The 22,161-nt window shown below is 42.5% G+C and overlaps 1 protein-coding gene across 2 annotated transcripts in view; it reads left to right on the top strand.

The window, feature by feature from the left end:
- Window positions 1-3,623: 3,623 nt before the first annotated feature.
- The window catches only part of LOC132124484 (ankyrin repeat and SAM domain-containing protein 6-like), a 20,332-nt gene continuing 1,794 nt past the window's right edge, over window positions 3,624-22,161 (top strand). The window contains exons 1-15 of one of the 2 annotated variants that reach the window (XM_059535535.1): window positions 3,624-4,004; window positions 5,391-5,917; window positions 6,280-6,324; window positions 6,737-6,941; window positions 7,033-7,139; window positions 7,218-7,357; window positions 18,353-18,563; window positions 18,707-18,756; window positions 18,831-19,013; window positions 19,116-19,278; window positions 19,585-19,787; window positions 19,869-20,055; window positions 20,133-20,200; window positions 20,650-20,766; window positions 20,848-20,944. In XM_059535535.1, the coding sequence (XP_059391518.1) occupies window positions 3,751-4,004; window positions 5,391-5,917; window positions 6,280-6,324; window positions 6,737-6,941; window positions 7,033-7,139; window positions 7,218-7,357; window positions 18,353-18,563; window positions 18,707-18,756; window positions 18,831-19,013; window positions 19,116-19,278; window positions 19,585-19,787; window positions 19,869-20,055; window positions 20,133-20,200; window positions 20,650-20,766; window positions 20,848-20,944 (2,557 nt within the window). In that variant the 5' untranslated portion in view covers window positions 3,624-3,750. The remainder of the gene's footprint in view (window positions 4,005-5,390; window positions 5,918-6,279; window positions 6,325-6,736; window positions 6,942-7,032; window positions 7,140-7,217; window positions 7,358-18,352; window positions 18,564-18,706; window positions 18,757-18,830; window positions 19,014-19,115; window positions 19,279-19,584; window positions 19,788-19,868; window positions 20,056-20,132; window positions 20,201-20,649; window positions 20,767-20,847; window positions 20,945-22,161) is intronic. The other variant, XM_059535536.1, reaches the window with a different exon arrangement.

The raw sequence follows: 22,161 nt of genomic DNA on the forward strand, positions 1-22,161 counted from the left end.
GTGTGTGTGTGTGTGTGTGTGTGTGTCAGTGTGTGTGTGTGTGTGTGTGTGTGTGTGTGTGTGTGTGTGTGTGTGTGTGTGTGTGTGTGTCAGTGTGTGTGTGTGTGTGTGTCAGTGTGTGTGTGTGTGTGTGTGTGTGTGTGTGTGTGTGTGTCAGTGTGTGTGTGTGTGTGTGTGTGTCAGTGTGTGTGTGTGTGTGTGTGTGTGTGTGTGTGTGTGTCAGTGTGTGTGTGTGTGTGTGTGTGTGTGTGTGTGTGTGTGTCAGTGTGTGTGTGTGTGTGTGTGTGTGTGTGTGTGTGTGTGTATGTGTGTGTGTGTGTGTGTGTGTGTGTGTGTGTGTCAGTGTGTGTGTGTGTGTGTGTGTCAGTGTGTGTGTGTGTGTGTGTCAGTGTGTGTGTGTGTGTGTGTGTGTGTGTGTGTGTGTGTGTGTGTGTGTGTGTGTGTCAGTGTGTGTGTGTGTGTGTGTGTGTGTGTGTGTCAGTGTGTGTGTGTGTGTGTGTGTGTGTCAGTGTGTGTGTGTGTGTGTGTCAGTGTGTGTGTGTGTGTGTGTCTGTGTGTGTGTGTGTGTGTGTGTGTGTGTGTGTGTGTGTGTGTGTCAGTGTGTGTGTGTGTGTGTGTGTGTGTGTGTGTGTGTGTGTGTCAGTGTGTGTGTGTGTGTGTGTGTGTGTCAGTGTGTGTGTGTGTGTGTGTGTGTGTGTGTCAGTGTGTGTGTGTGTGTGTGTGTGTGTGTGTGTGTCAGTGTGTGTGTGTGTGTGTGTGTGTGTGTGTGTGTGTCAGTGTGTGTGTGTGTGTGTGTGTGTGTGTGTGTGTGTGTCAGTGTGTGTGTGTGTGTGTGTGTGTGTGTGTGTGTGTCAGTGTGTGTGTGTGTGTGTGTGTGTCAGTGTGTGTGTGTGTGTGTGTGTCAGTGTGTGTGTGTGTGTGTGTGTGTGTGTCAGTGTGTGTGTGTGTGTGTGTGTGTGTGTGTGTGTGTGTCAGTGTGTGTGTGTGTGTGTGTGTGTGTGTGTGTGTGTGTGTGTGTGTGTGTGTGTGTGTCAGTGTGTGTGTGTGTGTGTGTGTGTGTGTGTGTGTATGTGTGTGTGTGTGTGTGTGTGTGTGTGTCAGTGTGTGTGTGTGTGTGTCAGTGTGTGTGTGTGTGTGTGTGTCAGTGTGTGTGTGTGTGTGTGTGTGTGTGTGTGTGTGTGTGTGTCAGTGTGTGTGTGTGTGTGTGTGTGTCAGTGTGTGTGTGTGTGTGTGTGTGTGTGTGTGTCAGTGTGTGTGTGTGTGTGTGTGTGTGTGTGTGTGTGTGTGTGTGTGTGTGTGTGTGTGTGTGTGTGTGTGTGTGTGTGCTCTGCTTCCAGAGTTAGTTCTGTCAAATAATCTAGATATGTATTCTGAGTAAAGTCAGTCAGACTGTGAGACTGTGAGACAGGAGGAGAACGTCAGCATAACTTGTTTATTGGAACTAAATTGAATTTGTTGGCCATTGTTTGCTAATGTTTGCACTGATGCATGAGCCGCTAATTTAGAAAGAGTAGAAGTCAGTGATATTCAACTCATCTACAGTAGATTGTGGATGTGAGCTCATTAAAAGTTCATCTCATGTTTGATCATCAGAACTTCATGATCTCAGAGCTAATGTACACTCATCTGCACGTATGGACTACAATACAGCCGGTTTGGGCTGAAATATTCATTAAAATATTTCCTAAAAGAATCTGTATGTAAATTAGCTCATAAATATTCTTAATGAGAGAAGGATATGGAAGGCATCATCACCTCTGTCTATTTCGAATGCAGATCAATACCATATTATCATCTTTATAGAAAGAGATATAAAGCTGTTAAACAACGAGTAGTTATTCCAGTTTCTCTTTGTCTCTGATTTGTCAGCATTAATCTCATGAAGAAATGATGGATGAAGCTGGAGCAGCGTGAGGAAATGAATCCATCATTTTCAATAAAACGATTCTCTGTCTGCTGGTTAGAGAATCTGACATGATGAGAACTTCATATCCGCACCAGATACTGGTTTATACTAGTTAGTGCTGGTTTATACTAGTTGGTTTATACTAGTTAGTGCTGGTTTATACTAGTTAGTGCTGTTCAAGCTTGAGCTCAGCTAAAGTTTCATCATGTTCTTCAGTCTCTTTGGTTTTCAGAAAGAAAGAGGAATCATTTGAGAGGAGAAATTGTGTTTGTTGTAAACAGTTTCTTGTCTAAAAATAATCACTGCATTCCTTCCGTTGTGTTCAGATGTGGAAGCAGAAAAAAGAAATGTTCTCAGGGTTGTTTGGTTTGTGTTCATATCCGTTATCAGGAACAAAATGTATGTATTGTGTTTGTCCTCAAACCCAGTGCAGCTTCTGACAGAATCACTTACTGACCAGCAGGAGTCCATCAGACTGACCTCGCTCCACTTTCACCAGTTTATTTAATGATTTCTAATCATAACTGTTCTGCTCATCTTCATCCATCCTGCAGTTTCATATGAGAATCTGATCAATGAATCACTAATCTAAGGTTTATTCACAGTTGGGTTTGATTGTGCTTTAATATGTTCTGTCAACAGCACAACACGCAGGTGTGATTTATTTGATATTTACAGTGAGGCCTGTCAGTATTTTTGATAAAAGTGTAATCTGTACTAACAAATAAAGCTTTGTTAGGATGGAGATGAATCACGTGACGTGACTGACTCCTGCTGGTCAGACTGAGCACTGCTCTCCTGAAATCATTCAGTCCATGTCTCTCTTCGGATTATTGCTGGCTGTTTATTTTTCTGTGTTTTTTTACTTGCTGACAGTGACACGAGGACAGAAGAATCATGAATGGTCTCTAATCAATGACACCTGCACATGTTCAACACCTTCAGATCGAGAGGATGCTTGTGACACATCTGTGAAGAAAACATCTGCAGTTCCTGCTGAAGATCAGTACATCGCTGGCTCTTGTTCGTCACTGAATCCTGTTGATGTTATGTTGAAATGCTTTCTCCCTCTATGTTAGACTCTTCTAGAGAGCTGTTCTTCAGGTTTTTATAGAGGTTGGTTGTTGAAGAGTGGTTGGCCGAGTATATTATTATTATTATTATTATAAACATTTTATTTATTAGAAGATCAACCCCATGAGATGAAACATCTCGTTTTCATGGGGGTCCTCAAGATCATGTCCAAACAACATAGAACATATTAACAGGAGAGTCTATCCAATATGAAGGTTATAAACTCATTATTAAGATTATATCTCATGTTACGACTCAGAAAGTCTCTGTTTCAGCAGGTAAACATTTATATACCTCATATATTTATTAGCTGCATCTGACAAACACAAACTGAAGTATGAGATTAATAACAGAAACAACAAATCACACATTATTATTCTGAGTGGAATGAATGTTCTGAGCTGCACATTTAACCAAAGGAATAACATATTCCTTGACATTTAATTAACCTGTTCAGGAACGAAACAAGCTCTAGCTCGATCCTAACACACCTGTCTGGAAGTTCCTTGTGTGTCTAGTAACAGCTCGATTAGTTGGTGGATTTAATGGAATAGAATAATTTTAAATTATATTTTAATAGATGTTATAGTGTTATTGTTATGCATGTTATGCTCGCTCTGACCAGCAGGTGTCCCGTCTCTGCTGCTTCCCAGAATCCCTGGATCCCAGAGGAAGCGTCCGTGCGCGACGTGGATTGTACGCATGCGCAGAAACTCCGAAACTTGAAGAACTTCTTGAGCGCTTAAGCTCCGGGGTTCGGCCGTTCGGGGATGAGTCTGGCTCCGGTAAACCCGCTGCTGTGGTTCCGGGCGTGCGATGAGGGCGATCTGGAGAGCGCGCGGCGCGTTCTGGAGGACCCGGGCGGGTTCGCGCGTGTGGACGGGACCGAGGAGCAGGGAAACACGGCGCTTATGTTCTCGTCCGCCGGGGGACACGAGCAGCTGGTCCGGTTCCTGCTGAGGAAAGGAGCGTCGGTGGACCGACGGAACCATTACGGCTGGACGCCGCTGATGCAGGCTGCGAGGTCACGCGCGTCACGTTTACTGTTACAAAATGACAGAACTCTTGATACAAACACAACGAGAGCGCTTTCATCTTGTAACACTTCAGAAGAATCGGTGTCTTCAACTGAAGCGCGTTATTACTGGGATGAGCGCTCATCGTGTCACATTAGTTCTCCAATTATACTCACAAACAGTTGGAATTTCGTGTTGATGAATCTGAAGATAATTCTGACTAATTAGCATTAGATTTATAATTGCTTTGGCTGCTGTTAGCAGCATGTTTACAGCTACAGTGACTCACTGTAGATTACTAATATAATGCAGATGTTTATGAATAAATTCATCAGGATTCGCATCAGTTAATTCATAGTTGAACACAGTCCCATTTATGTCATAATATGAGAACCAAATAATAAATGGATTTGGACAGGATCCACACTGATAATGTAATATTCATAGATCTAGTTAATTGTGTCACATAGTTTAATTAAAATGAACATGGTAGCTACACAGTTCTTTTCATGTTTTATTTTGACACAAAGCATTTGCAAGCGTGTGTCCCTTAGATTACTTAGGTCATTTTTAGTCGTTTTTATTAGGGATGTAACGATGTACCACGAGCCGATGGAAAATCAATTAAAATATGTGACAAATCAAACAGTTGAGATGCTAAACCAATCGCGATTCAATTGTAGTAGAGTTTATATGAATGGATCTCTGAAGGGAACTGACTGTTCCTAGAAAAGTTCACATGGTTTTTTATTTTCACGATGCATATTAAAGTAGTGTTCATAAGCGCAGTGCTGCTTTGTTTACATCCGTAACCAAGGAAACACTATCATTGCTGTTCATGAGCACCACCTGCTGTCAGAGAGTGAATCTGTGTCTCATTCAGAGCTTCTGCTCTTTCACTCAGATGTGTTTTATGTAGTATAGTTTATGTAGTATAGTTACAGTCTAGTTTAGATAATAAAACTACTCCTGCTACATGTACGCTGCATCTTTGTTTGGATGATGATTAAAATCCAGTGGTTGCCTCTCATTTGGAATGGAAAGAGCACAAACAAAGCCATTGTTTTTGTTTTTTTTAATGAAGAGATTTCTTTTGTGTAACTTATTTAATTTGGGGTTTGTTTTAAAATTTATATTTAGTTTTGTTATAATTCAAATTTAACAAAGAAACACGCAGCAATAGTCTAATAAAAAGATACCTTTTTCATTAACTGTATAATATCTTCAATCTTATTTTGTAAAATAAACATTATAAAATAATTGTGACATTAAAATCATGAATCGAATTGACTCGTGAGTTGAGTGAATCGTTACATCCCTAGTTTTTATAAATGTCTTCACTCTGATTCTCTGATCTGGGATCAGATGCTGATTGTGCGTGTTCCTGTCTGCAGGTTTGGTCATCTGACCGTAGCTCATATCTTGCTGGAGAACGGCGCAGAGATCAACGGCAGGAACCGGATGGGAGCCAGCGTCCTGACCATGGCTGCACGCGGCGGTCATGCTGATGTGGCCAAACTCCTGCTGGAGAACGGCGCCTTCGTGGATGACTTTGACCACCTGGCGGCGGCGGAGGGAAATGCAAGTGGGAACAACAACGTCCACGGTGACAACGGCAAGACGTTTCTGGAGATCACGCCGCTGCTGGCAGCCGCTCAGCACGGACACGAGGCAGTGGTCAGGCTGCTGCTGGAATGGGGAGCGGACATGAACTTCTGCCAGAAGAGCACAGGCTGGAGCGCGCTGATGCTGGCGGCGGCCGGCGGGACGGTCAGCGTGACACAGCAGCTGGTGGAGCGAGGAGCGGACGCCGATCATCTCAATGTCCTGGGCAAGACGGCCTTCGAGGTGGCGCTCCAACTGCAGCACAAAGAGGTGAAGAACTACCTGGACTCCATCACCACCGTCCGGCCACAGCCAGGTAAACACCTCCAACATCACCTGAGAGCGTCTGAAAACCCCTTCTGTAGAATATCTGCCAGTAGAAGCTGTTCCAGACTCACTCTGGGTGAAGATCAGAGCCCAGTACCTTTTTAATGAATCGTGATGACTGTGGGAGCTGCATGACACTTAAACACACGAGCTTGTTGCTTCAAACAGCTGCTGCAGCGATGGTCTTCTTCATTTTCACATCTGATGTACTTCTGTGTGTGTGCTGGACTGGTTAGTGTTGGATTAGTTGTTGGCAGATTTCACTGATTTCACCAGCAGCTCGAGAGACCAGTGAGAGCAATAATATCATTAATGTTGCCATTTTCATCTGCGTTCTTTAATACTCAACAGATGATGAGAAGAAACGTCCTGATGTCTTCCATGCGCTGAAGTTAGGTGAGTTCTCATGTAATATCAGAATTCAGTATTATTAGTGGTGCACTGCTACACAGTATAGGCTTAATATGAAGTGAACCCTAAACATTAAATAATTGTTTCAGGTTAGAATAACAAAAAAAATAAGATAAGGTATTAAAAGTATTGTTGAAATATAAAAATGTTGATATAAAGTGTTACAGCTGATAATTCTGTCCTAATTTCATTGTATTCACACTGATTTTTGAGGTGGTCTGTTCCTTTATCGGCGTGGATGGCGGTCGTTTCGTGTCGTCACGTCTGCTTTGTATGGTATTGATTCTGGGGATTTAATGATCACAGCACTCGTGATGAGTGAGCTGCAGTGGGTCTCCCTCAGGTCCTGTAGTTTGCGTGTGATCTCAGATAATCAGGTGATTGTGTCCTGCTGTAGGAAACGCTCAGCTGGTGAAGGAGATCGTGGAGGAGGACGCGTCTCAGGTGAACGTCTCAAACGCAGACGGTGCGTCTCCTCTGATGATGGCGGCGGTCAGTGGGCAGCTGGAGGTGGTGCAGCTGCTGGTGGAGAAGCACGCTGACATGGACAGACAGGACTCGGTGCACGGCTGGACGGCGCTCATGCAGGCCACGTATCACGGGTACGTAAACACTGTGTGTGTGTGTGTGTGTGTGTGTGTGACAGCGCTGGTGTTCGTCAGATACTTCAGCTCCTGTTCTTTACTTCATTAGGAATAAAGACGTGGTGAAGTTTCTTCTGAATCAGGGCGCTGATGTCAACCTGAGAGCCAAGAACGGATACAAGGCCTTCGACCTCGTCATGCTCCTGAATGACCCTGGTGAGCGTGCGGCTCCTGCTTTGCCCTGCGTTCGCTGCTTGAGCTGCGTGTGACGCTGATGTTCCTTCTGTCCGTCAGACACGGAGCTGGTGAGGCTGCTAGCCTCCGTCTGCATGCAGGTGGAGAAAGACAAGAGCAAACACAGAGGAAAATCAACCCTAAAGAGACGTGCATCTCTAAATGTTCCTCTTCCACTGGATGATAAAGGCGGCCTGAAGGTAACGATCACTGTAATTGACCTCTGACCCCTAAAGCTGTTGTCTCCTTTAGAGGTCGACCGATAGCTAGGACCACACTGACCAATGCCCATTAATCAAGCTAAAGTTTTTCAAACGGATACTGAACAAAAACTAAGATAGAGCTTTACTAATAAAAAAAAAAAACAGTACTTAACCATACTTCGTACAGGAAATAAAAATATTAATATCTATTATAAAATGATGATTAAAGTTCTTAGTTAATTTTATTTAACGTTATCAGATTGCCATCTTTAAGTATCTACACAAAGATCTTTGCATTGAAATTACAAACATATAGATATTTTATGTGTACTCTCACACTTGAATTGCTTCTATTCTAGAACACGTGATTATTATCTAATCAATATAACAAAATGTGGCATTCTCACAGCGTCTAGAACTCGGGTATCAGAAGTCACAAACTGTTTTTTAAACTCAAACAGACAAAAGTTCACTTCAAGAATGATCAAAAAGCAGCATAGATGAGGTTGAATTTCGGTGTAAAAAAAACAACTGAGCAAAACAGAAAGAAAAAGCTTGATCTATATTATAACTGTCTATAGTAACGCAAGGCAAGTTTATTTATATAGCACATTTCATACACAATGGTAATTCAAAGTGCTTTACATAAAAGAAAGTAAAATAATAATGAAGAACAAGAATAAAACAAGCAATTTTAAAACTTTTAAAATTATAAAAAAATTGACTTAAAATGAATTTAAAACAGTTAAAAATGATTTCACATAAAAAAATAAAAAAATAAATAAAAACCAGTGAAACTACAACCCCTGGCAAAAAGTATGGAATCACCCCTCTCAGAAGATGTTCATTCAAATGTTTAATTGTGTAGAGCAAAAACCAAGCACATATATGCCACAAAACAATTTTCACTCAACAAAACAATATTCTGGCTGTAAAAAACACTTAAAAAAACAACAAAGAAAGATAACTATAGTCAATTACAACTGTTTTTACAGATCAAACAGAGGAAAAAAATATGGAATCACACAAATCTGAGGAAAATTATATGGAATCACCATGCACTTTGCATTTCTAAAACAAACACCTGTATCTGATTACAACTGCTAATTAGTCTGCAGTTAAAAACGAATGCTTGCACACATTAGTGATGTGTTGAACCAAGATGATTGACATAACTCATGGCTCCAACACGAGAGATGTCAGTTGAAACAAAGGAGAGGATTATCAAACTTCTCAAAGAAGGTAAATCTTCACGGAATATTGCAAAAGATGTTGGTTGTTCCCAGTCAGCTGTGTCTAAAATCTGGACCAAGTACAAATCAAATGGAAAGGTTGTAAAAGGGAAGCGTACTGGTAGACCAAGAAAGACATCAAAGCGCCAAGACAGAAAACTTAAAGCAATATGCATTGAAAACAGAAAATGCACAACAAAACAAATGAGGAACAAATGGGCAGAAAGTGGAGTTCATGTCTGTGACCGGACTGTAAGAAATCGCCTAAAAGAAATGGGATTTACATACAGAAAAGCCAAACGAAAACCATCATTAACATCTAAACAGAAAAAAACAAGGTTTCAGTGGGCTAAAGAAAGACAATCTTGGACTGTGGATGATTGGATGAGAGTTATATTCAGTGATGAATCACGAATCTGCATTGGGCAGGGTGATGATACTGGAACATTTGTTTGGTGCCGTTCCAATGAAATTTATGAAGACAACTGCCTGAAGAAAACATGCAAATTTCCACAATCATTAATGAAATGGGGTTGTATGTCAGGTAAAGGTATGGGAGAGATGACAGTCATTACATCTTCTATAAATGCACAAGTTTATGTTGAGATTTTGGACACTTTTCTTATTCCATCAATTGAAAGGATGTTTGGTGATGGTAGCATCATTTTTCAGGATGATAATGCATCTTGCCATAGGGCAAAATCTGTGAAAACATTTCTACAGGAAAGACATATACCCCGGTTTCACAGACAAGGCTTAAGCTAGTCCCAGACTAAAATGCATGTTTGAACTGTCTCAGATGAAAATATCTTGCTCTGACATATCTTAACAAATGTCAGTGTCATTGTTCTGTGTCAAGATGCACACCTGTAATGTTTTCTTCTAAGGCATTTTTGTAATAGTCGCTTTAATATCTTAATTTAACTAAGGTCTAGTCCTGGCTTAAGCTAAGCCCTGTGTGTGAAACCAGGCCATAATGTCAATGGCATGGCCTGCAAATAGTCCGGACCTCAATCCAATTGAAAATCTGTGGTGGAAATTAAAGAAAATGGTCCACGACAAGACTCCAACCTGCAAAGCTGATCTGGCAACTGCAATAAGACAAAGCTGGAGACAGATTGATGAAGTATACTGTTTGTCATTAGTTAAATCCATGCCTCAGAGAATTCAAGCTGTTATAAAAGCCAGAGGGGGTGCAACAAAGTACTAGTAGTGTTTTTATTTGGTGATTCCATATAATTTTCCTCAGATTTGTGTGATTCCATATTTTTTTCCTCTGTTTGATCTGTAAAAACAGTTGTAATTGACTATAGTTATCTATCTTTGTTGTTTTTTTTAAGTGTTTTTTACAGCCAGAATATTGTTTTGTTGAGTGAAAATTGTTTTGTGGCATATATGTGCTTGGTTTTTGCTCTACACAATTAAACATTTGAATGAACATCTTCTGAGAGGGGTGATTCCATACTTTTTGCCAGGGGTTGTATAGTGCAATCAGTTCGGACATCGCACAGTGCTCATTCAATAAATGCACAGCTAAACAGATGAGTTTTAAGTCTAGATTTAAATGTGACTAGTGTTTTAGCACATCTGATCTCTTCTGGAAGCTGATTCCAGCCGCGGGCGACATAGTAACTAAAGGAGGACTCCCCTTGTTTTGTGTGAACCCTTGGTATTTCTAAATGACTCGATCCTAGTGATCTGAGTGGTCTGTTAGGCTTATATTCAGTGAGCATATCTGAAATATAATTTGGTCCTTTGGTCCTTAGTGACTTATATACGAGTAAAAGTACTTTAAATCAATCCTAAATGTAACTGGAAGCCAGTGTAAGGACCTGAGGACTGGTGTGATATGCTCAGATTTTCTGGTTCTAGTCAGAATCCTGGCAGCAGTGTTCTGGATGAGCTGCAGCTGTCTAATGGTCTTTTTGGGATGGACTGTGAGGAGCCCATTACAATAGTCCACCCTGCTGGTGATGAAGGCATGAACTAGTTTCTCCAAGTCTTGGCTGGAAACAATGTTTTTGAGATGATAGTATGCTGATTTAGTTACTGCTTTGACATGACTACTGAAACTAAGGTCTGTCTCCAGAATCACACCAAGATTCCTGACTTGATTTTTAGTTGTTTGACCCCTAGAGTCAAGGTATGCATTCACCTTGAAATCTTCATCTTTGTTTCCAAATGCAATGACTTCAGTTTTTTCCTTGTTTAACTGAAGAAAGTTCTGGCACATCCAACTATTAATTTCATCAATGCATTGGCAGAGGGAGTCAATGGGGCGGTAGACATTTGGAGATAAGGCTAGGTAAATCTGGGTATCATCAGCATAGCTGTGATAGGCAATTTGACTTAGTGGGGCTTACAGGCTAAACAAGAGCGGTGCAAGAATTGAGCCTTGTGGTACTCCGCATGTCATGGACGTCCACTTAGACTTATGCTCTCCTAGACTCACATAATAACCTCTCCCTTCTAAGTATGACCTGAACCATTTGAGTACCATCCCAGAAAGCCCGACCCAGTTTTCCAGTCTCTCTAGTAGTATGTTATGATCGACAGTGTTAAATGCAGCACTGAGATCTAGCAACACCAGCACCGATATTTTGCCAGAGTCACAATTTAAGCGAATATCATTTATTATCTTAATGAGTGCTGTATCTGTGCTGTGATGCGGTCGAAAACCAGATTGAAAATTGTCCAGGTATCCATTTGAGTTTAAGTATTTGTTCAGCTGATTAAAAACTACCTTTTCTATAATTTTGCCTATAAAAGGAAGATTAAATATTGGTCTATAATTGCTCAATATGGTGATATCAAGATTGTTCTTTTTCAGGAGGGGCTTAACAACTGCATTTTTTAAGGAGTTTGGAAATGTCCCAGAAAGAAGTGAGGCGTTCACCACTTCTAAAAGATCTGCTTCTAAGCAGTTAAGCACACTTTTGAAAAAAGATGTGGGAAGTGTGTCAAGATAGCAGGTTGATGATTTTAATTTTCAATTGCTTCAAAAATCGACATAGTATCTTTTTGATATTGTGGCCTAATCTGTCTGACCTCTGCATTACTTGAGGATGTGCTAATCGCCTTCCTGATATTGATGATCTTCTCAGAAAAGAAGGATGCAAACTCATAGCATTTGCTGTCTGAGAGCATTTCACTGGGAATCTGACTTGGGGGGTTTGTCAGTCTCTCAACAGTGGCAAAAAGAGTACGAGTGTTTTTAAGTTACTGTTTATAAGGTTTGAGAAGAAATTCTGTCTAGCTGTGGCTAGTTTCACATTAAAAGCATGAAGGCTGTCTTTGTAGATGCTATAGTGAATTTCAAGTTTCGTCTTCCGCCACATCCGCTCTGCTTTTCTGCATTGTCTTTTCATAGTCTGAACTGCTGTTGATCTTCTCCAAACTGATTTCTGTCTGTTTGTTTTCTTACTGACTATTATTGGAGCAATATCATCAATAACATTCTTAACTTTTGAGTTAAAGGAATCAAGGAGAAGATCAACAGAGTCTGCAGAAATGCTTGGTGTTAAAGATATAGCCTCCATAAATAGTACACTTGTGTTCTCGTTAATGCATCTCCTCCTGACAGAGACCGACCTAGATTCAGTTGTAGCAGACATCAAAATTTCAAAGAAAATACAGAAATGATCAGATAGTGCTATGTCCTTAATAACAATAGATGAAATGTTTAGACCCCTACTGATGATTAAGTCTAGAGTGTGTCCACCTTTGTGTGTGGGTCCATGCACATGCTGAGTCAAGTCAAAAGTGTTTAGAACCGTTATCATTTCTTTTGTAGTTTTGTTTTCTGAATTATCTATGTGAATATTAAAATCCCCTGCAATAGCAAAACAGTCAAACTCTGAGGAAATCATTGATAACATTTCTGTGACCTCTTCAACAAAGGCTGGAGAGTATTTTGGAGGCCTGTAAATAATAATAAACAGAATGCGTGGAGACCCTTTCAGCACAATCCCTAGATATTCAAAAGACAAGTACTGACCAAATGACACTTGCTTGCATTGCTAGACATCTTTAAATATAGCAGCTACACCTCCACCTCTCCTAACAGTCCTGCAGACACTCATGTAAGTGAAGTTAGGAGGGGCTGCTTCATTAAGGACTGTTGCATTGCAGCTGTCTTCAAGCCATGTTTCGTTTAGAAACATAAAATCCAGATTGTTTGTGGTTATAAAGTCATTGATTAGAAATGATTTATTTTTTAGTGAGCGAATGTTTAAAGATGCTAACTTGATGGCTGTGCTTTGTGTCTTTACATCAATGTTAGTTTGATGCATAATGGGCCGCAGATTAGATGAGTTTGCCCTTCAGTTTGAGATGGCCTTAGACTTTCTATCACAGGATAAAACTGAAATAGAGAAAGCTACAGGCACACTGGGTTCCCGCTTGTTCAGTAGGCATTTGTGAATGTTTCTGTTATTATAGCGGGGACCCGACACATATCACTGAGAACTGCTATCAGTTGTTTTTGGTTCACCTTCAGCAGATAGAGGGTTTGGGCCCTGGCGTTGTGGCAGTGGTCGAAGAGCTCTCGCAGGAGAAGGGACCACAGGCTTTGGTGGTTGGGGGGCCCGCCGTTTTTTCGTTGATATCTGAGGGCTAGCAGCGAATGAGTGAGAGAGTTTAGTCCCAGCATACACCAATTCCTCCATTTTCTGTGAGAAGCACAGAAGTGGAGATGCTGGAGAAAGTGATAATGTGTCTGGTGAGATGGGCTGTGTCTCTGGTGTTTCCGGTGGCTGTGATATGTTGTCCTGGCTTCCCTGGCTGTTTTCCAGAAAGTCATCCCTGGGTGCTGAATCTTGTAGCTGTTTTGATACATCACAGTCAGTCTGTGAGGAGGTCTGTGGGCAGGGTTCAGCCGGGATAGTGTCCATGAGCAGTGCTTGTTTTGGCTGCATGGTGTTATCAGTGTCCTTGTGAGATATGTCAACCACATGATGACTCGGACCCGGTGTGTGTGTGCTGAATGGATTGACACACTCTGCTGAAGGATGACGGAGGCAGAAGTAGATATTGTCCTTAAACACTCTAGCACCAAGTTTGTTTGGAGGCCATCCAGTTTAAACAATTGTCCATGGCCCCAGAAAAGATTGAAGTTGTCAATGAAATTCACTCCTTTTATATTACAAGATCTTTGTAGCCATGTGTTCAGCCCAAGCAACCGTGAAAACATATTTGTTCCCCTTGCTGGGAGTGGTCCACTGATGAACAGCTGAACTTTGAGTCTTCGAAGTGTTTGAAAGAGTTCACTGAAGTCCTTCTTAAGGAGTTCTGACTGCTCTTTCCGAATATCATTCTTCCCCACATGGATGATGATTCGATTTGCAGTCTTGTGCTTCATCAGAATGTTCTTAAGTTCCTTGTTCACATCAGAGACCGTTGCTTGAGGAAGGCAGCATGTTGTTGTAGTCCTGCTACGGATGTTTCTGATAACAGAGTCACCCACTATCAGAGTCCTTGGCTCGGCTGCGCTCTGAGCTGAAAGCCGCTGTCAGCTCGTCCTTGAGCGCCTGTTAGTAGCGATGTTAGCTGCTGGCTGATCTGATCCATGTTTAAATACATTTGGGGATTCCTCACCCACATTCATTAATGCTTCAAATCTGTTCTCAAGATGTATAGGGGGTGGTTGAATGCCAGTATTCACAAGCCTTGTCATAGTCGAATCTGGGGTAGAGGAAGCTACGGCAGCAATACGAGAAACTCGTGACCATCTGATATTTCGTGTTCCTTTGGGTCTCGCTCCCTGTTTGTGCCATCGATTAGTGTGTCGATCAGTTTCGGCTTGTTCCTCTACACTTGGTATAAACTGTTGAGATTCAGAAGATTCATGGGACTCACCGGCTGTATGCTGAGAAGGTCCATGACGACGGTCTGCTAAGTGTTCCGTCTGTTTTGGAAGTCCAGCAAGTAACTTTGTTTCAAGAATCACAATCCTTTGTAGAAGTTTGCAGCAGTTCATGCAACAAGTAGATCCAACAGGAGGCATTTTTTCTCTCTTCTGTTTGAATGTAGGCAGTTGTTTTCCCGTCTCCGGAATGTAAGCTGCTGGCAGTGGGAGGCAAAGTTATCTTTGTGTAGTATTATTCCAGTCCCAAAGAGTTTCTAGTTTTAGCGTTTGTGCCAAAAATCTGTTGTTTGAGCACTGTGCTGATCTGCTGATGTAGAAATCTTAGAAAAATCAGAGAAAAGTACAGAAATAAGAAGCAAAGCGCAGAGCAGTAAGCTAGAACATCCGAACGGTAGCAAAGCCGGAAGCACTTAGCAGACAGACTTTATTGGAGCCACAGAAATATAAACGTTTAGCTGAAAAATGCCCAATATACAATCGTCCAGTCTAGAGTGAGGTCATTTAATGATTTGGGACAATCACTGAGGCGCAGCAGGATTTCAGTCGGCTGAATCAACATTTCAGTATCTTTGTCACATCACAGCTTTAAACCTGCAACTTCAGCTAACAAATGCATTAAAGTGACCAGCCGGATATAAAATAATGTAATTGATGGAAACAATCATGACATTAAACCTTTGGGTAAGACTTGTATGTGGTTTTGTTCACATTGTTTTAACCATTTGAGGTGCTGCTAAAGTTCACCACTCGAGCAACGGATGCAACCCGGAGAAACTAGTAGTAACTGTATTGGTCAAACTGTAGTGACCAGCTACATCCGTAAATTCATTGATGATGTCACAGACTCCAAGACGATCTCTACACACACCAACCAGAAGCCATGGATGACTGCGGATGTGCATGCACTGCTGAAGTCCCGTGACTCTTCCTTCAGAATGGGTGATGAAGCAGCACTAAGAGAAGCAAGGGCCACACTGTCTCCGCAATCAGAGAAGCAAAGCGGTCTCACTCCCAGAGAATCCACAACCAGTTCAGGGACAGCAATGACACTTGGCGTATGTGGCAAGGCATCCAAACCATCACCACCTGCCTGTAACAGTGATGCCTCCCTCCCAGATGCACTGAATGACTTCTGCGCATGTTTTGAAGCACAGAATGACACTATTGCAAGGAAGTTCACCCCCCCCTCCCGACGATCGGATACTGCGTTTCTCCAGAGATGATGTGTTTGTTCCGAGGTCACCGTGGCCACCAGATCCAGTCTGTGTCCAGATCAGAGGGTCACTGCAGTCACCCGGATCCAGTACGTATCCAGACCAGATGCTGGATCAGCACCTAGAAAGGACCTCTACATCCCTGAAAGACAGCGGAGACCAGGACAACTAGAGCCCCAGATACAGATCCCCTGTAAAGACCTTGTCTCAGAGGAGCACCAGGACAAGAGCACAGGAAACAGATGATTCTTCTGCACAATCTGACTTTGCTGCAGCCTGGAATTGAACTACTGGTTTCGTCTGGTCAGAGGAGAACTGGCCCCCAACTGAGCCTGGTTTCTCCCAAGGTTTTTTTCTCCATTCTGTCACCGATGGAGTTTCGGTTCCTTGCCGCTGTCGCCTCTGACTTGCTTAGTTGGGGACACTTCATCTACAGCGATATCGTTGACTTGATTGCAAATAAATGCACAGACACTATTTAACTGAACAGAGATGACATAACTGAATTCAATGATGAACTGCCTTTAACTATCATTTTTGCATTATTGACACTGTTTTCCTAATGAATGTTGTTCAGTTGCTTTGACGCAATGTATTTTGTTTAAAGCGCTATATTAATAAAGGTGACATGTGAGGAAGACTCTGAGCAGAGTTAGCCCAGAGGATGTGCAGACCAGCTGGCTGATGTCTTCACTCACGTCTTTAACACATCCATGCACAGCACACAGTCTTGAAGCACATCAAGAATCTGCTTCCCCCCACACTGGACCCACTACAGTTTGTGTACCGCCCAAAACACTCAACAGATGATGCCATCACAAACTCCCATCATCTAGCTCTCACTCACCTGGATAAAAAAGACACATATGTCAGAATGCTGTTCATAGACTTCAGCTCAGTATTCAGTAAATTCATTCCTCAGACCCTGATTGAAAGGCTGAGCCTGAACTGAACCGCTCCCTCTGCAACTGGAACCTAGACTTCCTGTCAGAGAGACCTCGGACAGTCCGGACCGGAAACAGTTTTTCCAGCACCAGCACACTGAGCACTGGAGCTTCCCAAGGCTTCGAATCAGCTTACAGAGAGGAGGTGCAATGGCTGGCGGATTGGTGTGAAGTCAACAACCTGTCCCTGAACGTTGACTTTAGGAGATCACATACCAACCACTGTCTGCTGAACATGGATGGCTCCTCTGTGGAGATCGTAAAGAGCAATTTCTTGGTGTTCATCTGACGGAGAACCTCACCTGGTCTCTTAACACCAGCTCCATGGCAAAGAAAGCTCAGCAGTGTCTTTACTTTTTACGCAGACTGAAGACAGCACATCTCCCACCCCACATCCTCACCACATGTTACTGAGTGGAGAGTATTCTGAGCACCTGCATCTCTACCTGGTTTGGGAATTGCATCACAGACCATGCAGCGGATCATAAGGACAGCTGAAAAGATCATTGGAGTCTTTCTCCCCTCTATCATAGACGATTACGATCACTAGCGACCCCACACACCCCTCACACCAGCTCTTCACCCTTCTGCCATCCGGAAATAGGTACAGTAGCATTCGGGCGATCACGGTCAGATTGCAGGACAGTTTCTTCCCTCGAGTCATAACACTCCTCAACTCCATGTGAATTGACCTGACAACTACACTTACACACATGCACCCCTACTATAAATACCTGAATCCCAAACACCTGGAACCCAACTGCATACTTTGCACGTCTGTACATTCGCATAAAATCTACCTCAATATTGTGCCTTGTCTATTAATATTGTCACCTGGTCTATATATATATATATATTTATATAGTAATGTCCCAGGCTGTAGCACTGTTTCATTCAGGCATGCACATACGCACTTTATGCAGTCTGTACTTTGTTTTATGTTCATCTTTTACCTTCTTTCCAGTTCTGGTATTATGTTAGATTATTTAAGATAATTTAATTATGTATAGTCTTTTGCACAGTACAATGTGAGTTTTGTAGTTAATGTTGTCTTGTTTAGCACCATGGTCCTGGAGAAACGCTGTTTCGTTTCACTGTGTACAAGCTGAAATGATAATAAAGCCTCTCTGACTCTCTGAAACTATTGGCACAGATTTTTGCAGATAGTTTCAGCAATCTGTGACAATTAATCAGCAAAACGAATACAACGGTCAACCTGTAGTCTCATTAGCTGACAAAGGTGAGCATGTGAGCAGGTCAATGGCTCATCAGTTTATAAGAGCATAATACAAATCTTAAGACCAAAAATTGCATGACATTGAAAGAAAAGTTTCAGTGCCATTTTCTGTTCATTTTATTCATATGATGTTGATACGCACAGCACTGCTTTGTTCACAGTGGTAGCTTATGGATCTCAGAATTCAGAACAATTATAGAATCATTTATTATGCTGAAATTTGAGGTTTATAATTTTATGAATCTTTTTTTGTTTAAACTGAAATGGTTAGTACTGTAAAATTGTTTAAATCATAGTTTTTACAGTAAATTAATGGTTTAGGGTGTCGCTGTAGACTTTGCTGTTGTTTCAAAAGAACGTTTCTACTTAACATGTAGTTCCAATCAGAACTTTCCAAAAGGATATTTATTGAATTCCCTTAATTCCCTTCGGTTGGGAGTATGTATCTGTGTTGATTATATTGGCTGCTGTCAGGAAGTCTTCCCTCTTCTGTCGGTAGTCCTGGTGGAATCGCATGTCCAACCGCTTCCGCAAACTCAAGCTGACGCACACACTGAGACATGGGCTCTCCACCAATCGGCTCGCTCCGTTCCCTGATGAAGTTCCTCTGGACGCCACCATGAAAGCGGAGGAGAAGACTGCATCACCTCCTGCTGGAGCTCCGAGCGCAGACGTCTGCACTGCATGGACCAGCAAGAGTAAAGACTGTGGTGCGTGGATCCGCTCAAGTTCATCAAGAGCCGTTTGTGTTTGATTTTAAACGTTCCTCATGTTTGCTTAGTGCAGAATTTAGAAAAGCAGCTAGTAGTACAAAAATAACATGCAGTAAAGCCTTGACTATGTTTTGTTGTAGGTTTGAACGGAACAAGAAGTGGGAAAGATGACTTCCTCATCACGACGATGGTACATTTGTTTAATTTCTGCTTTTGTCAAAGTCTTGAAATGAGTGATTGTCTGAATCGTTATTGGTCTGTCAGCTGAGGAACGGAGCGCCGCTCGCTCGTCTGCCCAACGAGAAGCTGAAGGCCGTCATCCCGCCCTTCCTGCCGCCATCAAACTTTGAGCCATGGAACTCGGAGCGCTGTGGAGCAGCGAAGGAAGGCCGGAGTGGAAGCATGCCGCAGAGACCTGGCAGGAGCAGCTGCGCCAACTCTGATATAGTTAGACTTCTATTTATAGAATTATAATTTTTCTTTTTAATTCGGGAGTATTGTTTTCTGAAGATAATTACTGCTGAGTGTGTGTGTGTGTGTGTGTTGCAGTCGTCCATTAGTCGAGTGGTCAGCAGGTCCATCAAGTTTCCCAGCATCACTAAAGGCCCCTCCCCCTCCAACTCAGGCAGTTATAACTCCGCCCACTCCTCAGGTGGATCCAATGGTGTGGGAGGAGTCAATCGTCACGCCTCCGACTCCCACAACCGCTCAGGTGACTCTACCCACTTGCTGATGTCATACCCGACCTGATTAAATCACATGATCATATGTTGAACTGAATTGATCTGAATAATATGTGTGGTTGACTTGAAGCAGAGCTTCGCAGACCGATCGGTGTATGACATCAAAGTACTTGTGTATGTTTTCGAATCGCTCTCGCTGTAATTCATTTAGTTTCAAAAGTGATGAATTTTGGAACATTAACATTGCTATTTTCCAGTTTATTTCTGTAAAGCTGCTTTGTCACCATCTGTACTGCATAAAGCACTGTAGAAACACTTTGTTTTGGTGTGTGTAGGTGGCAGCGGAGCGGACAGTGTTCTGTCTCAGATCGTGGCTCAGAGGAAGAGAGCAGCCGGTCTGTTGGACAGCAGGACACCAGCCGCTGCTGAGATTCCCAGTCCTGTACCAACGCCGCTGCCCTCCGCACCGGACATCAGCCTGACTGACCACACAGATGGCCACTCCAGACGGGTGTGTATCAGTGCTGCTGGACCCAGTGTGAGTGTGAGAAGTTCTGAACCTCTGTATGTGTGTGTATGTCTGTATGTGGCGTTCTGAACCTCTTTGTGTGTGTTTCAGAAACTGGAGTTAAAGAAACGTCCTCAGTCAGGAAACTCGTCCACGTCCAAGAGCACGTCGCCCACCCTCACGCCCTCTCCATCACCCACACCCAAACCTCCCGCCACAGACTCACTGTCATCTGCATCCACGCAGCCCAGATCCAAGAGCAGCGGCGGCTCCAGCAGCGGCACCATCACGGATGAGGGTCAGACACGCATACACACACAGACACACACAGTCGCTCTCTGTATTTAGGCTGCTGATTGTTGTTCTCATACACAGATGAATTGTCAGGGATTCTGAGGAAACTTTCTCTGGAGAAATATCAGCCCATCTTTGAAGAGCAGGAGGTGTGTCTGCCATTTGTCATTCTTCTGTCAGTCTGCTTCCTCTGTTCTTATTGCAGCATGGTTTTGTTCTTTAACGGTGTGATTCTGTCAGAGCTGTGGCATAGCGGATTAAGAAAACAGTGCCCTGAGGCTACAGCAAACCCAAGGGCCTCCTACATAGTAACTTATCTTGGTGTTACAACATTGTTTTTTTTTTGTTTTTTTTTCTCCATAACCAATCATGGGCCTCCTCATTGCTCAGGCCCTGGGGCTTCAGCCACACCTAGCCCTTGTGTTAATCCGGCCCTGCGTAGCAGTGAGCTTGCGTTCCACACATTGAGATAGAGGCCGGTTTATTTCTCTGGTTTCCTCCATCGGCTGCCCCTCTATTTTCTGAATTAAATCATTCAAAGGCAGATCAAGCCCATCTCTGGTCCGTCTAATGAACAGTGATGGATGTTTTGATGCAGGTGGATATGGAGGCATTTCTGACTCTGACTGATGGAGACTTGAAAGAGCTGGGAATTAAAACAGACGGTCCGCGGCAACAGATACTGGCGGCCATATCAGAGCTGAATGCTGGGAAAGTGAGTGTGTATGTGATCGGGCAGAAATGGAGGCTCATATGAACTGTAAATAATGTGATGATTAACATATTTTCATGACAGGGGAGGGAAAGACAGATTTTACAAGAAACCATCCATAACTTCCAGTCGTCGTTTGGCAGCAGCGCCAGTAACCCTCGACCGTCGGGATATCCACGCTGTGAGTGTCACAACACGTTACAATCACAACATCATTACAGTCACAATACTGTTAATTCACAACATCATTACAGTTACAACAGCATTACAATCACAACAACATTACAGCCACATCACTGCCACAGTCACAACAGCGTTAGTCACATCACTGTCACAATCACAACAGTGTTACAGTCGCAACACTTTCACAATCACAACAGCATTACAGTCACAACACTGTCACAATCACAACAGCATTACAGTCACAACACTGTCACAATCACAACAGCATTACAGTCACAACACTGTCACAATCACAACATCGCTACAGTCACAACATCGTTATAGTCACAACACTGTCACAATCACAACAGCGTTAGTCACAACACTGTCACAATGGCAACAGCATTACAGCCACAACACTGTCACAATCACAACAGCATTACAGTCACAACACTGTCACAATCACAACAGCGTTAGTCACAACACTGTCACAATCACAACAGCGTTAGTCACAACACTGTCACAATGCCAACATCATTACAGTCACAACACTGTCACAATGGCAACATCATTACAGTCACAACACTGTCACAATCACAACAGCGTTAGTCACAACACTGTCACAATGGCAACATCATTACAAGTCACAACACTGTCACAATCACAACAGCGTTAGTCACAACACTGTCACAATGGCAACATCATTACAGTCACAACACTGTCACAATCACAACAGCGTTAGTCACAACACTGTCACAATGCCAACATCATTACAGTCACAACACTGTTACAATGGCAACATCATTACAGTCACAACACTGTCACAATCACAACAGCGTTAGTCACAACACTGTCACAATGGCAACATCATTACAGTCACAACACTGTCACAATCACAACAGCGTTAGTCACAACACTGTCACAATGGCAACATCATTACAGTCACAACACTGTCACAATCACAACAGCGTTACAGTTACAATAACAAAATCATTACGGTCCCAACACTGTTACTATCACAACAGCGTTACAGTCACAATAGTCAAGTCAAGTCACCTTTATTTATATAGTGCTTTAAACAAAATACATTGCGTCAAAGCAACTGAACAACATTCATGAGGAAAACAGTGTCAATAATGCAAAAATGATAGTTAAAGGCAGTTCATCATTGAATTCAGTGATGTCATCTCTGTTCAGTTAAATAGTGTCTGTGCATTTATTTGCAATCAAGTCAAC

The sequence above is a fragment of the Carassius carassius genome, chromosome 42, assembly GCF_963082965.1.
Source record: "Carassius carassius chromosome 42, fCarCar2.1, whole genome shotgun sequence".
NCBI classification, from domain to species: domain Eukaryota; kingdom Metazoa; phylum Chordata; class Actinopteri; order Cypriniformes; family Cyprinidae; genus Carassius; species Carassius carassius.